This window comes from Lissotriton helveticus, chromosome 2_1, assembly GCF_964261635.1.
Source record: "Lissotriton helveticus chromosome 2_1, aLisHel1.1, whole genome shotgun sequence".
In the NCBI taxonomy this organism is placed as follows: domain Eukaryota; kingdom Metazoa; phylum Chordata; class Amphibia; order Caudata; family Salamandridae; genus Lissotriton; species Lissotriton helveticus.
The window spans coordinates 1660423290-1660439291 of NC_136059.1; the positions used below are offsets into that span (position 1 = coordinate 1660423290).

A 16002-nucleotide genomic window follows, 5' to 3' on the forward strand; every position below is an offset into this window, starting at 1 on the left:
GACCAATGAATGAAGAGGGCTGGCTGAAAACCTTAGAAGTAGACATCAAACTTTAATAAAGTTAAAATATCTTGGCAGACGCCCGACCTAAAAAACATGAACATTGTAAATCCCAAACAAGACGGGGGACTATGAAAAAGGCCATACAACTAGAAATGAATCAAAATGTCTTCTAGCTTCAGCAAATAGGAACAAGAAACATTCATCACCAGAGTACTTCTTGCCTTTTTACTACTAAAAACGTCCTACGTGCCTCCCTCTGGATATAAGACCTTGCCAAGGGGGTGGAAACTAAGTATACAGAAATGTCCAGAGAACAGTAATTCAGGTAAACAATCTTTAAGCTGCAAAGGCAAAATCTGAGTTCTTATATTGCCACCTAACAGAAATTTCTGTAGATGCCGGAAAGATTTCGAGTTAGACCGAGGCAGACCTAGATCACCAAAAGTAAGGGCCTCAACTAGACGAGTAAGATCATTGACACATATTAGGAGTCCAATGCTACTATCTATCACTCCCCTCACTGTGACAGAAAACTTGATAGTCTGAAGTATCAAAAGAAGTGTATCATATGTTGCCAGTATGTGCAGTGCCATGTAACTCTGTTGAGCATGACCTTCTGAGCATTTTGGATTGGTGATAGATGGGTGGCAGACAAAAAATATGTCTTTCTTCAAAGCCCACAACCAAATGTTTACTGCAAAACTGCAGAACTTGCAAATTTGCGTGTCCCTCTATTTTGTGATACAAACAATGATCTGGTGTTAAGTGTAGAACATCTTATTTCCCTAATAACTGGGAATAAAAAGAGTTGAGTGACAGTTTCTGAAATGATTATATATATGTGTCTTCTGAATACTAAATGGTGTTCTTTTGTACTGGCACAGAGTGCCCATCTCACTGTACTCTGACATGCATGATGTTAAGGACACTTTCAGTTCTGGTAAGCAAAAAAAGGGTCACATCATAAGATTTGCTGCATATGGCAATAAATCCAGCTCCATTGCCATTCTGTTGGACATAGGTGTCCAGTGGTATTGTGAATCTTTCTGTACAGTGGAATGCCAGCTACAAAAGCATCCACAGCATCTTGAATCAAGCAAGTGAGACCATATGAATGCATGAGTACACAAAAAGTAGGACCCCATACAGTTCTATGTTGGAGGACTAAGCCCTGAAACTACCCGAGAAATGCTGGAGGGATAAGACCGGTTTCATTTTTTAAATTTAGATTTTTTAGGATTGAATACGTAAGTAGTGGAGGATACGTTTTTAATTAGACACAGAGCTCTCTTGTCCTTGTGCCCACAGACCTTACAACTTCTAACCTAACACTTTTCAATTTAAAACTTAGAAAGTGTTACTACTAAAAACTATTCTGAAATAATCAAAATGTCTAAAATAATTAAAAACGGGGTGTGGGGGGGTGTTTAGGATAAGAGAACACGAACAGGCATACAAGTAAGGAAATAAAGAAAACACCAAAACAAAAGGGAAGTGTAGACAATCATAAAAGAAAAAAGCAAGTAAAATAATCTGAAGTGAGGAGGTACAGTCATCCACAGTGAAGATACAGCAAAAGAACATGAATGACCTTGCAGTGCCTTTGTTGTGGCACAAACTTTTAAGAGATTCTATACTTCAAGAAATAACTCAGGTGAGAATCGGTGACAGCATGAAAGAGACAAAGGTGTACTCTAAGCCCGAGAAATGTAACCAATAGAGCACACATTTCCTGTATGGCTAAATCTCAAAATTAAACAAGCATTTGCAATACAATAGGTCTCGCATTTTTGTCACAAAGCGCCCCATGCTGCACTTTCAAGTTAATGGAGGCGCGTCCTTTTCTTTAGACAAGCCGCGTCTAAAGAAAGGGGCTTTGACAAAAAAAAATCTGTTTCAATTTAACAAACAAATCCTTTTTTTTGTCAAAGCGCCCCATGCCACGCTTTCACTTTAATAGCGGCTGCGCACTTTTCTTTAGACGTGGCTTGTCTAAAGAAGGGGGCAAAGAACCGCATGGGTGCTAGTAAACAACAAAAAAATGAAACAAATAAGCGCAGCCTCTACACTTAAAGCAGACAGCGCTGCTAAAACAAAGAAAGAAAGAAACGCAGCTGCTATAGTTAAAGCGGACCACCATTAGTAATTACAATAAAAGCGTGCGGTGTGCTGTGACGTAGTGGGTGGAATAGGGGCAAACCATTGAACAAAATAGTGCTCACAGGCAAGACAAAGCAAATCATGTAACAAGACAAGTAAAAGGTCCAGTTGTTATAGGAGGTTACAAATGCAGACAAGGCGGTACCAAGGAGGGACTAACAAGCCTATTCAGGAATGAAAAGCAACGATTTCTCAAGGACGGTATCGGGAGCCAATTGAAAAAATGGGCGGGACATGGGCAGAGCTGCAAGTCCCTACCTCAATACAGCATGCCTCGCAGAGCAGCGCATTCACTGCCCAGGCTCAACCTAAAAAATGAGTTGCACCAACCCAAACAGTTAGAATCCCTTTTACAAAATGAAACGCACAGAAGCCTCATTGTTTAAAATAGCAAAGGGCATTGAGGAGAGCAATAGAATCAGAAGAAGAAGGGCAGCAGGTGGACAAAAAATCTGCAGATACATATAGCATGGTGGAAACTTGGCCCAGGCAGAGCATGGGTGAAGAAGCCCCAAGGTTCCGGGCTTTCAAATCTATTTTAATTTTGACCATAATCAATCTGGTCATTTCTCATGTTAAGCTTATCAGTCTAGAAAAAGGGGCGGTAAACATAGGGTCAAATTACATTTAAGAACTACTCGCACTAACATCCACTGTGCTAGCCATCACACTGCTTAGTTGAGGCTGGCACATGCCAACTGTATAAGCTATTTTCAGCACAACATGAAGACTATCGAGGGAAGAAAAGGAACTAATAAATAAACAGGATACGCACAATGTCTCAATGCCAGTCCATTCTAGGTACAAACAAAACACAGGCCAGTTCCACAGGAAAGATAGAAATGTACCGTATTATAAGTGTTTCTATGAAGACAGGGCCTGCAAGTGTTCATTTGGTGGGCCATTATTTTTCCATGTACCATGTATTAATTTTGTGAGGGAGAAATATATTCTCCAAAGTCACTTGCTCTTGATAGCACAACAGCCAATCAGGTTGTTCGAAACCCTGTCTGTAACTATTATTACAGGCCCTCAGCTGACGCGCTCTTATGACAGGCAACGGTCTGGAGAAGGAATGGTGGAAAAGAACGTGCACATTCATTGGCTAACAGCATCAGCATGTCCCCAGTCAATAATTCTTGATAATGTTCCTTATCTACCTTATTGGTTCTTTCTTCTTAGTCAAACTCATAATACAGGTGAGCAGCAATAACATTATTGACCAACTAGACAGTCAGCAATGCTACAACATAAATAACACCCAGTGGCAAATGAGAAGAACACTAAAGAATAATGTTTCTTATTGCACTTTCATTTTAAGGTATTAAGATTACTTCCGCATATTTCTGATCATTTGCATAAACACCTTCACAATGTAACTAGTTTAACGAATGGAGAGAGAAAAAGAATAAAAAAATGTTACATTACATACATCAGTTGCGTATACCACATGACTATAAAGCTTGCCGAGTCTTGAACAGCCAAGGTCTTCCAGAAATAGGCTATGTGTACCAGCAAAACAGAACCCTGGTCTCTGCTAAGTGAACCAACATCATATGACACTCCAAACTTTGAAACACTGGTCAAACTTGCCAGGCAATCATGATAATCCTAAATTACCACAACAACAAGAAGCAAGCAGTGTTGAGTGGAGATGGGGTAACATACTTTGCGTCTGCATGACATACCGTCAATTCTTTGTCCATTCGTACTGGTCCAGAAACTTTTTTAAATGTGCATGCTCGTAAAGCACACTTTATTATGATATTCTTTGGTTCTTTGGGAATAAGAAGCATATGAACACCCTGCAATATTTTATTCACCATGCAGCACCGGCCAGTATGTTATTTTAGAAACTGAAAACAGACAACCCAACCTGTTGCAATCCAGAGACCATTCATCCTCACAAGGGAAGATGGTGCACATTAATCAAGAAAACGTGTTAACCTAACCCATATAGCCATGTTTGAGCCACTAACTGATGGAGCAAATAATGGCTTCCTTATCTGCACCACAACCCCTCACAATTAGTATTTGATGACTTTGTTCGTCAAGAAAACGGCCAGAAATCTCATTCGGTTTAATATAAGTTACATTTATTATTATTCTGAGGTGGTTGTATGCAGTGTGGGAGAGAAATGTTTGCAAAATGTTAATAGTTAAACTCTACTTTCTGAAAAAATACATTATTTATAATAGTGCCCCCCAAGCCGAACTATCCACGGGGCGCTTCACAAAAGCACAATCACTCTGTCCTACAAACGAGTAAGGGAACAGACAATGACAACTTTACAATCCAGCAGAAAACAGCCACGCTACATAGGAAGGAGTTTTGTTTATGCAATTGATTGGGTGAGTAAAAAGGCCTGGCAGTGCCCACAAATTTGGAACCAGTTTTAATTTCAATGGAAAACAAACAGGAGCATCAGTGTTGGCGGTTTTTTCCACCAGATACAGCGTGGGATATGAAAATACACAGCTAGAAAATTCAACCTTTCAAGAAAAACAGCTCAAACAAGCAGAAGAAAACACAATATGCTCAATGACTGCATACAGTTAATCATTATGTCAGTAAAATATTGATTGGGGGCAGACCATTAGGATTACATTTCTTCTGGTTCAATTACTTCGTTAATATCAATAAATCTAAAACCAGATTACATCATATGTGGTTCATGGACTGTGATCTTGTTTTGAAAGGTAGGGACCATTTTCCTCTAGGAAGCCTTTTCACTTGAGTCAAGAAGGGTGGTTTGCTAGTAAACAGTAGCAGTGGTTACAGATCAACCCCAGGCAATCACCTTTGAAGGACACATACCACCTTACTTGTTATGACTTGGTGCACGACTGAAAGTGTAAGACCACTATAATCAAAGGCGCATTATGTGAAGGGGGACGCTAGCTATTTTTCTTGTTTTATAGTAGCTACGTTTGTGACTGATATTTCTCCGAGGTCTACAAAAAGATTTGGGTTCGGATTCAAAGTTTGTTGGAATCCAGGTGCCATTAATCACACCTCATAAATAAAGATACCACAAGGTACACTATGTATCGGGTGCAATTAATTGCGTCTAATCCGAGTTATTTGGTAATGACATGCAGATTTTGATGCTTAACGCACACAAAGCCGCATAGTACAGTAAATACCGTACACTTGTTAAATTTCAACAGGCTTGACCTGCTGAAATGTAACGAACGGTGGGGTATTTAACCCGAACAGTCATTACTGGGCGTGATAGATACCACTCAACCTGGCTGGAGTTTGCACAGGGGTCAGAAAACATTGACCCACTCACAATAAGGGCCTTAATAGTCATTCTTAACTCATAGGGTCATTATCTCTGTGCTCTTAAGCAGCATTTCTTTGTTTTTTAAAGTTACTTTTGCATTAAAGGGGACCATATCACACACAAATCAACATGCCCTATTCCAAAGGGGTGAATTCTGACCAAACTGCCAGGCCACAGACCTTCTGTGCAAGATTTCGGGAAACCACAATGTGTTTCTATCTCCTTATACTTTGGCTTTGAGATGTAGCTTAGGTCTCGAAGCACAGTAAGGAAAGAGTTCCTGTTTAGACATTACCCCACCAATTATGAGAAACTCAATGTTAACGTAAAGACGGCCTTGACGATGTGATAAATTATTGCAAATGCTAAATTCTGGGGACATGGAAGATATTTGGCAATATGTTATACTGCCACTGGGTATGACCTCAGTGTCCAAAATAATGAGACTACTTTTTGAGAAGATGGTGAGAGGAAATGTCTCAGATCATGAATACTACGGAATGAAGATGTGATATTGCACAGCCAGATGCTGAGTCATATTTAGTTAGAAAGTACATTTACTTTATTTCATGAGGCAAGCAATTCTTAGGCCGGTTTATTAGACAATTTACAATTAGACTGTTTCACTTCAATAATACTTGGGTGTTGATAAAAAACGTCCTGGTCATCATGTGTGTCACCTCCCGTAGCAGGTAATGCCTGGGGCTTTCTCAAGGCTGTATATTAATGTCCAAAGTTGATCTCATTCGGATAATTGTAAAGAGTGAGTCACAAAAAGAAATCTTATTGCAGTCTGCTAAAAGTGTAATTCTGTCAACCTGAACAGGTTTAGCGACTCGCTTCTGACCACTTCATGGACAACCTACTAAAGACCATCATTTAAGACATAGTGAAATGAAAAAAGGTATCAATCTTTTACATCAATCTACCAATCATATGGAATGAAGTGAATAAACTTTCTAAGTAAGACTCGACACCCTTATCTAAAATATCACGTCACCACTTTATAGGATCCATGATCTGAGGTGTTTTGTGCTACCTTTTTCTACAACTTTGGGAAACTCAATGAACATTGCTGCTGGAACTTTTTGGCCACATGCTCTTAATGGAACCAGTTGTTATTTTCAGATGGCAAGCCCTTGTTCAATGTGCTCTGAGACTCTAGCACCACTCATTTATGACTCCCGGAGGCAGAAGCGTGCTTTTGGTTGACATCTAACTTGTGCAGCGGTGACATGGCCTTGAAGTTCCGGTTGGCCTTCTCCACTGAAACAGTGTAAGACTGAGCTTAACGTGGATCGTCTTCTCTTCTAAAGCGAGCTGCAAAATGATCAAGCGTTGATTTGTATAATGGCGTTTCAGTAGCTTTTGTATAATGAAGTTTCAGTAGATAACAAGTATTGGGCAAAGCGATTCTGTCACATTTTGAGAAGTCTAATGCCAAGACGTGATGTTGCAACATTTATAACACTGCAACAAATGTACTATTCTGCTGTATAGGGTTACTTTGTTCCTTTCTTGCTACTTTGGTATTTACAATATTAAGCATTTGCTTAATAAGGTTAATTTACAGATTACTGATGGTTGAACTCAGGTGATACACGTAATGCCTTTGGAGCTTTTTGGGCATGGGAAGTGATGCCACTTGTGAATTGAAATTATTGGTCGGGTGGAAAAAGACACAGGCCAAGGAAGCCTGGGCACAAAAAACATTTTTATTTTTTTATTTTCAAACAAAACTATTTTTTTACAAAACGAAAAATGCAGTCTGCATTTATTAGCTGGATGACAATTGCTTCATGTCCTGAACAAACCTAGTTAAAAAGGAGCATGCGGTCTGATTAAATTACCCTATTAAAATCACTCTTATGTACCAAAGTCCTTTCTAGGAACCGGATATACAGGAGTGAAATTAAAGGATGCACTGAGCAGTGTGCTGGATGGTTTAGTCTAGTTTTATTCAACAGCAGCCTACAACCATAAAGGGGTATAAATTAAAGTTACAGGACTCTCGACACGCACCAAGCAAGAGATACTGTACTGAATGGTAGTGACTTTAAAGAGACTACTAGACAGAAGGGGGGGTGGCCTCACACTTCTACCGCTAGGCCACAGTTAGATAAACCTGATAGTGACGTTAAGGTGACAGCGTGTGCAGTAGCCTTTGGCAAGGCCTGTTTTATGTATGGAAGTACTGATACCACAACTTGAGACAACAGGCATCATAGCTTTCATGAGACCCTCACTTGAAAGTACCCCCCCTCATTTAGCTCTGAAATATTTACCACTTTCTTTATGTGCTCCTTCGAAACATTAATTCAGCCCATTTATTATCAAAGGAAACTTCTAGTTAGACAAACATTGTGATATCATAGGGAACCTGTTAATAATTATTATTGATTGATGGCAAAGCCACAACTTTTATGGGTTGAGGCCAGCGGGCAGTGTGCCCACATGCTCATCCTACAAGAGGCAGATGCTCAGATTCCAGGGGTTGTATCAGCAGCAGGTTTGTAAGAGGTTATCAGAAGGGTGTGTGGGGAGCTTGGACAATTCCCATCAGAAGCATAGACTGTTTCTGCCAGGGTTCAGTGCTTTTCGGTCACTCTAGGGGCCTTTGAATCACCCAGTTCATTTCTAAGCAGAGCGTCGTGTAATATTAGAATGATAAATGTATGTCCTTCATCTAACAAAGGACCAGTTACTTTTTTTAGATCAAATATGTCAATGTTCCGCTTGACAGATTTCCAACACTATGTAAACGAACCTTGTGAATAATAAGTGCCTACGTCACTTTTAAGAAAGTGGGCTACCCTAACAATTGGCTTTTTACCTATTTTTATATAGCGCCACTTGTCAATGAAATGAGATTCAGTTCAGCCCTGCTCCATCTTACCATTTCTGTACTGAGCTCCTCATCAAATAAAGTAAAATGACAACAGAACGCGAGTGAAATGCGAATGTGAAAAAGAAAAGCATGGATTTCTCGAATGTGAGCCATTCTTTTAATCAAAGGCAAACGCGGGGACCAGGTGGCTGTTTTGAACCAAATCATTAGCAGTCTCTGCGAGATTGAACCAGATATGAGTTTGTTCTGAGCCAGTGACCATGAAAAAGGTCAGGCGCTCAGCTCTTATATCCGGTGGCTTCATCTCAGCAAACAAGATTAAAGGTCCGTTGGGGAAGGAAGGAAAACACGTTAGGACAGGGAACCCTTCTCGTTCTCGTTTTACAAAAAAAGTGCCTTACACATCAAGGCTTTTCTTATTTAAAAAAAATCTACAATTCCATTGGTGTTTATCATTTATGGTCCTGTCATGTCAGGCAGCAGACAGAATGTGCATAATTTAAGAGCTCCAACCCTGGTGAGTGTCAAGTGCTGAGATGAACACAGAAAAAAGAAGAAAAAAAAAGTAACACGCACAAAAAACACAGGACACAGAAAACTGGAAGGTTCAACACAAAATGATCCTGGGTTGGATGTAGTGATTATATTCTGGTGTTGTCAGAGCTGGTCAGGAGGCTCCCCAGAGACAAAAAAACACCCCCAGAGGGCCGGGCTCCCCTCCTCCCCCTTATAAAACTAAAGGTGACTTCCTTAGGTGAGCCAGTGTCATGGTGCAGGGCCTCACAGCCTGAAGGAGGCCTCGTTGAAGGGGTACTGCATCTTGAAGCCAGACAAGAAGCACTGCAGGGGCGGGGGTTGGTGGGGGGAGGCGGTCGAGGAGGCGGCAGCGGCCGAGAGCAGGGACTGGGGCAGGCAGGGGAAGAAGTAATCATCTCCTCTGACCTCTCCGAGGGCCGTGCCGGGCTTTTTCTTGAGCTCCTCGCACTTCCTAAACTTGCAGATCTGGTGTCCCGTCTTGCGGTTCCTGCAGCTGCTGCAGACGCCGCAGTTGATGAGCCGCTTGCAGGGCACGCACACCCCGCAGCGCTTGCGCTTCTTCTTGGCCGGGTTGCTTCCGGAGGAGCCCCCGCCGCCGGCCCCCTGCGGGCAGTCCGCCAGGTTGGCAATCTGGAAGGCGCTGTCCGTGACGGCGGCGGCGGCCGCGGCCGAGGCGGCGGGCGAGTGCAGGGCCGTCATGACGATGACGCCCGGCGGCAGCGACAGGCCCCCGAGCGCCGGGATGGCCGAGAAGGTCCCGACGCGCTCGGGGAGGTTCATTAGGTCCGCCTCTGAGGCGCCGCACTTGAGCTTGTTCATGCACTCCCCCGCCGCCAGGGGCCTGCAGTGCTCCGGGGACAGGGTGGAGAGGAAATTATTATTTGCCATTTGCAGCGAGGAGGACGAGGAGGCGGAGGAAGGGGGCGGCGGCGGCTCTGGCTGCTTGCCCCCTAGGAGCCGCTGGGGGTCGTTGTTCCTGTGCATGCCGCCGCCGCTGCTGCTGGTCCTGTTGGCGGGAGCCGCCTGCGGCTGAGGGCTGTTGATGGCGGATTTCCTGCTACTACTACTGCTGCTCCCGCCGCCGCCTCCTCCCCCGCCGCCGCCGCCTCCCCCGGTGGCGGCCGCGGCGCCCCACAGCTGCTGCATGGCGTTGTCGCAGTTCCACGGGGACATGCCGATGCGGGCGCTGGGGAAGATGGGGGTGGTGATGCGGGCGATCTTGGCGGCCTGCGGGAAGGCGGCGGCGGCAGCTGCGGCCGCGGCCCCGTTGCTCTTGTAGAAGGTGGCAAAGGAGCGGTAGCGCTCCATCTCCGAGTTGTAATCCACCAGGCTGTTGAGCGCCCCCTCCACCAGGCTCAGGCCGCCGTCCGCCTTGGGCAGTCCGGCGGCCTCGGCGCCCGCCTGGCCGCTCTCCACACACACGTTGGCGCTCATGCCGGCCATGTCCAGGCAGGAGGGCGGCCACCAAGGGACCACGATACTGTAGTCACCTATGATGTATGCCTTCTGTGCTCCCTTTTTCACTCCTGGTGTATCCCCTCTGCTGGGCGGGCGGCTGGCACCGGGCTGCCTTTTCACCTCCTTTTATTCCTCTTTTAAGGCTATCGTGGCAGACGGCATTTTCTCACGCATCATCCTCCCATGCATCCTGGTGCGACGGTTCTGTCGAAAAAGAAAATAAGAATGTAAACAGACTCCATATCCAAACAGAAATGAATAAACAGACGTATTGAAAACTTTTAAGAAAAGCACGGGCCAGACGTTTGCCCCCCATGCAGTGGGTGTCAGAAAGACAAAGGGTAGTGTCAAAAAACGCCATTTCAAGCAGGGAGCTGTCAAAAGGTCACCTCAGGCTGCGAACTGTCAATAAATGTCAACCACAGCAGGGAACTGTCCAAAATCTTTACCTCAGTAGAGATCTGTCTGGGAATTTTCAAAAAGGCCACCACCTTAATCAACCCTAGCAGGGAACTGTCCAAAGTCTCTAGCTCAAAAAGCCAACTATGAAAAATGGCGCTCCAAACACCATCTCGAGCAAGAAACTGACAAAAGACCACCCAGCACAAACAGGGGAACTAATGCTAAGTCGTAACAAAGTCATAAACACGTGCTAACACGCAACTGTTACAAACATCATCTCAGGCGGGGTAAAGACATTCAAAGCCATTGCAAAATTGCACTGTCAAAAATACCAATGCAATCAGGAGCGCGTGTCGATACAAATAAAATAATAAAAAACAGTTAATTGACAACCTAAACCAAATTCCATGCATGGGTAAGAATCAAACAAAAGCTCACTCAAAAAAGCTGTCAAAATATTATCCCAAGTAGGGAATGAGTGACATCCAAAATGGATATATAAAACACCACACAAATGCAGAAAACTGTCAAAGATTCAATTCTAGGTAGTAAACTGTCAAATAACAGAACCTCAATCCAGGAAAAGAAAAAAAAACAGCACCCAAGCAGGAAAATGTAAGGAAAAAAACCACCATCCCAAGTAATCACTGTCTGCTGTAGAGTGTGAGGTATGACCTGGGGCCTAATTGCACTGACAGCTATGTGACTAACCTGGGAGGGAGAGGCGGGGAAGTGACAAGCGCTATGAGGGGAGCTCTTAGACATGCAAATGAGGGACGGATGCAGATACTCAATACCCATCTAACCCTGAGGTATTCAATACTCCCGAAGTTCCTATTACGCTTCTCGGCCCACCAGAGAAATTTACAAGGGAAAGGTAAACTAGGGCAGAATTACTGGCGTCAAACGGTCAGTGCACGAGAGGACGTGCACTATAAGCATACAATACACCTGAGACCGGAGAGCCTGCCCACATGCAATCTCAACTGAAGAGGTAGGGAAAAAAATCGGCTGCCAGAGTGTCCTTCTGTGTCTGACGGTCATTAGTGTGAATCCCCAGCACAGCTGGCTCTGCTAGGGGTTTTAATTCAATGTACCAAGCACAGGTCTCAGTTGGACCAGCCACCAGAAAGGTAGCAGGGAAGGGAGGGGGTACTCTGCTCCCAGAGCACATAATAGGAAGAGAAAAAAAAACAGAAGAGGGCTGCAAGGAGAGAAAAATACATATTTCTGGCAAACAATGCCGTATTTCCCGGTGGCACCTGCACTTGCAGAGCGCGCCTCGGCAATTACTGGTAAAGCCCTTTGGGCTATGCCCCTCCCCCATCCCAGTCATGGTGGCTGAACCCCGAGTGTAAAACAGCCATCCACTCTAACACCTCATAATCTACAGGGTATTGAGGCTGTAACACTTGACTTAATGTTTATTCCCTCGTGCCGGTTTAGCATATGCCTCTGGTGCCATTTGCACGCCACTGATTATTACGCACGGGACACACCTGCGGTAGACCTGATTTGTGGACGTAAACGTCACTTGAGACCTCACACTTGAGACCTCACACGTTCTGTAGAAAGAAGCTCACCTCCATACTGGTAACACGTTTATACTCCTAAAACATAAGCAGCAAAAGTTCGCCTTCAAGGCGCATGCACAGTTTCATCCCAGTCCTATTCCAACTTTGCCATGGTTATCAATTACGATAATTAGACTCGTGCTAAGATTAATGAACCGTTAAAAATCCCAACGCGAGGGAGGAAGACCACTTTATATTTCATCCGTGCCACTACCGTGCGGGAGGAGGGGTGCAGAAAGTGAGCCAGATTAGAATAAAACCAGTGCGATAGGGACCGCGCGCAGCATCACCCAGGGGACCCAAGAGGGGAAAATGGCACGGTGCGTGTTTAGATAGCACCTTCCCCATCTGTCTCCCTGGCTGCTGCACAGGGAGGTCTGCTGGCAGCACAAAGGCTGCCCCAGAAGGCTCCAGGCACAGTGTACCCGCGGAGCAGCAGACAGCGTTACAAACACCCACCCTCCGGCCACACAAATAACACAGCATCGCCCTCATCACAATACCTGCTCGAACAGCTCCTTATCCACACTGGAAATCATTCCACTGTTCTCCCCATGCACGTACCGGGCAGCATTTCTGAACCATTGAAATCGACTTCTCATCAGGAATACACGAAGCAATCCAACAAGGAAAAAAAAAACTCACAAATAAATGAAAAATAAAAATCTTCCTCTGTCCAACAAAAATCAGATGTCTGACTGAAGAGAGGGCAGACTAAGAAAGAACAGGACAATACTGTTCACACCTTTCCAGGCTAGAACGAGAAAAAAAATAGAGCTCTAAAAACACATACTTAAGATGTTTAGGTAGGTGAACAAAAAAATCTGTCATTCAAAAAAATCCAAAATAAAATTGGATCTGTGCACACTTGGTAGCTGGTGTTATTCCAGAAAGCAACGTGACTGCAGCTCGTTCAATATTACATGTCTGCCTTGCTCTACCGGAGACATGGAGATCAAAGGTCATATTTAACATTCAGGGGGAGGGGCGGCCGCGGTTTAATTAATATATTAATCCGCCGGCAGAGGCTTTGCGTCGCCCTTCGTGCATCTACTTGCCTGCTAATGATCGACGGCGAGAGAAAAAATTCCGCGAAACAAAACACCACCGCCGGGGGAAAGGAAAAAAAATAAAAACAATAAATAAGCACTCACCAGAAAGCCTCACAGGAAGGGGTTGTGCAGACGCCGCCAGCCTTGCCCATCACCTCCAGCCAAAGAGAGGAAAACAACATCCAGATGTGCCCCGGCGGCTCCCAGTGACAACTTTAATACTTGTAAACAAACTGCAGAGAGCGGAAGAAGGGTGGAAAAAGCCCCAGAAATGCGCGAAAAGGGGGGAAAAAGCTACCTGTGAATGGCTTTTTTTTTAGTGCTGGAGAGCTGCTGGCAGGAGGAAGGAGGAGGTGGGAGGAGGAGGGGGCAGGGATCAGGCGGCAGAGCGCGCCTGCTATTCTCGGTGGTCTCTCGCTGGCGCTCCCCCCTCTCCCAGTGCGTGGCTCTCCGCCGCTCTCCAGCCGCTCAGTGTGTGAGGGAGGGAGGCGGGCGGGGAGCCTCTCCCCCTCTCTCTCTCTGTTGGTGTGTGCGTGTGGCTGGAAGGCACAGGGGGAGGGAGGGAGAGGGGGAGGACGGGGGATTGGCGCCGAGGTGAGGAGGATGCAGAGATGTGGACACCTACTGATGATTGGCTGCAAATTACACCGGGAATCAGAGGCACACGCGGGCCCTGCTCTCTCTCCCTCTCGCTCTCCCCCATCCTCCACCTCTCTCCCCCCGTCCCTCCCTCCTCGCTCTCTGCCTCCCAGAACAAATCCTCTGCTCAGCCTCGGCGAGGAAGCCACGTCTCCTGCTGCCTGCCCGCTCCATCCACCCAGGCGTACCCATTAGCCTGGCGCTGTCCATGTTTTTTTTTCCTTGGATTTTTTTTTCTCTATTTGTTTTGAAGATAGCAGGGTACGCGTTTTGTTTCTGACAGATTAGAGAGTTCTCTAAACTTGGAGATGGGGTTCTGCGCTTGTCCGCGTGTAAGGTTGATGCTTTTACGTACATAATTTTATTTAATTTACACACAAATAGCAAGTGTGAATTGCAAGGCCTTCTTCATCCCTGTGCGACGCCTCTCGCCTTCACTTCCCAACGTCCTTTGTTACTGCCCCTGCAGCAGAGAAAGAAGGTGAACAAAATGTCATTTCTCAACCATATAGCACAATTTTAAGTGGGCCAGCTTGACCTACACGCAACGCAATATATCACCTTAATAAACACCAACAAAGTCATGCATATTGAAAGAAGAAAAAGTTACGTTCAAATCAGTTTTTTTTAATACCATACATTTAAATATGTTGAATACGTTAATTATGTAAAATAAATCGAGACAGGCCAACATAATAATTTATTCTATAAACTAGCGTCCCATGTACTTCTAACCCGTGCTGCTGCGAAGTAGCCTTGGCGAGATGGCGCGTTACAAAGCAAATAAATACATAAAGCACTCTTAATAATTTTCTATAATTCCCACTGTTTAGCGCAGCAGGATAGAATATGCTTGTGTCTGGGAGGATGCATTTGGCCTTTATTTACATAAAAGGAACGAGATGGCCAGGATTAGGACGCGTGAACGGCAGGTTTGCTCAGCTCTTGCAGTCCAGTGGGCAGCAAATGTCAAATTGTGATGGCTCTCAGATATTCTCTCTGCAGATGGTAAAGGATTGACAAGACACACACGTTTTGTAACTCATCATTCCTACTAGTATATACATTAAACTCAAAGTGCGATACATTTATTACTGTTGACTTCCCTAACAATATACTTAGCAGTACTCCGAGGTTGGCATTCTGTTTCGTGGAGTAAGGCCTAGTCAGACCCAAAGCTTCTTCTTGCGTAGATGCAACCTCCTTTTAATGGAAATCAATTCACCAAAGGGCGAAAGTGACACTATGCACCCTTTGACCCCCCTCCCATGACATAACAGGAAAGTAGGGAATTCTTTATTGTTTGGTTAATTAAAACCGTAACAATGTTACAAACAAATCATTTTTTTAAATAAATAACACTGGACATCTGTAACTTCTTTAAAAGAGTATTACAATTACAGTTCAGTGTAATACGACAAGTTTCGTTTATGATGTTATTTGAGCTGAGGTGTTTTTTAAGGCTAATTCATGGTACGTTAGACACTTAAGCAGTTGTCAGTTCAATTGAGTAAAACAGGTTTCACCTCTGCTTGTGGCACCCCTTGCCCCCTACCGCCAAAAGCTTAATATTTGCTACAGATATGCTATGTATTGACACATTTCAAACTCCAGAAATAACACTTACAGTCAGAGAGCCTGATTACAACTAGCCTATGAAATTGTGATACAAGGGCAAGCAGGATTTTGCATGGGGATCATAATTGTCAGGTGATATTTACTGGACCTGGTAATTACTGGGTGAAATAAAGCCCCCCCCCTTATATTTCCATGAACGAATAGTGGTTCTGCCACAACACACTTATACAAAGCTAAGTTACTTCAAAGTTTTATCCCCTTCTACGTTTGGGATATTAATAAATGTTATACATCTCTGTCTAAACACATACTCCAAGTCAAATGGCACAAGCTAATTGTGTTATTCTGTAATTTATTCAATATTTAGGCCGAAAGAATCTTATATCAAAAATGAAAAGCAAGCCAAATACACATGGTTAACAAGTGCAGCAGTGAAACAAGGTGAAATAAAGTGTGTAATT

General features: G+C 44.3%; 1 protein-coding gene across 3 annotated transcripts; it reads right to left on the reverse strand.

The window, feature by feature from the left end:
• Positions 1–4237: 4237 nt before the first annotated feature.
• Positions 4238–13833, reverse strand: LOC144818835 (uncharacterized). Of its 3 annotated transcripts, none has more exons than XM_078676622.1 (2): positions 13623–13833; positions 4238–10500 (listed from the first exon to the last, which is right to left on the reverse strand). In XM_078676622.1, the coding sequence occupies exon 2, from the start codon at positions 10279–10281 to the stop codon at positions 9082–9084; it is 1200 nt and encodes a 399-aa protein (XP_078532748.1). In that variant the 5' UTR covers positions 10282–10500; positions 13623–13833; the 3' UTR covers positions 4238–9081. The 3 variants fall into 3 exon arrangements, with proteins under 3 accessions (XP_078532748.1, XP_078532747.1, XP_078532749.1); XM_078676621.1 differs by having other exon boundaries at positions 13427–13833; XM_078676623.1 differs by lacking the exon at positions 13623–13833 and adding an exon at positions 12776–13139.
• Between the last annotated feature and the right edge of the window lie 2169 nt (positions 13834–16002).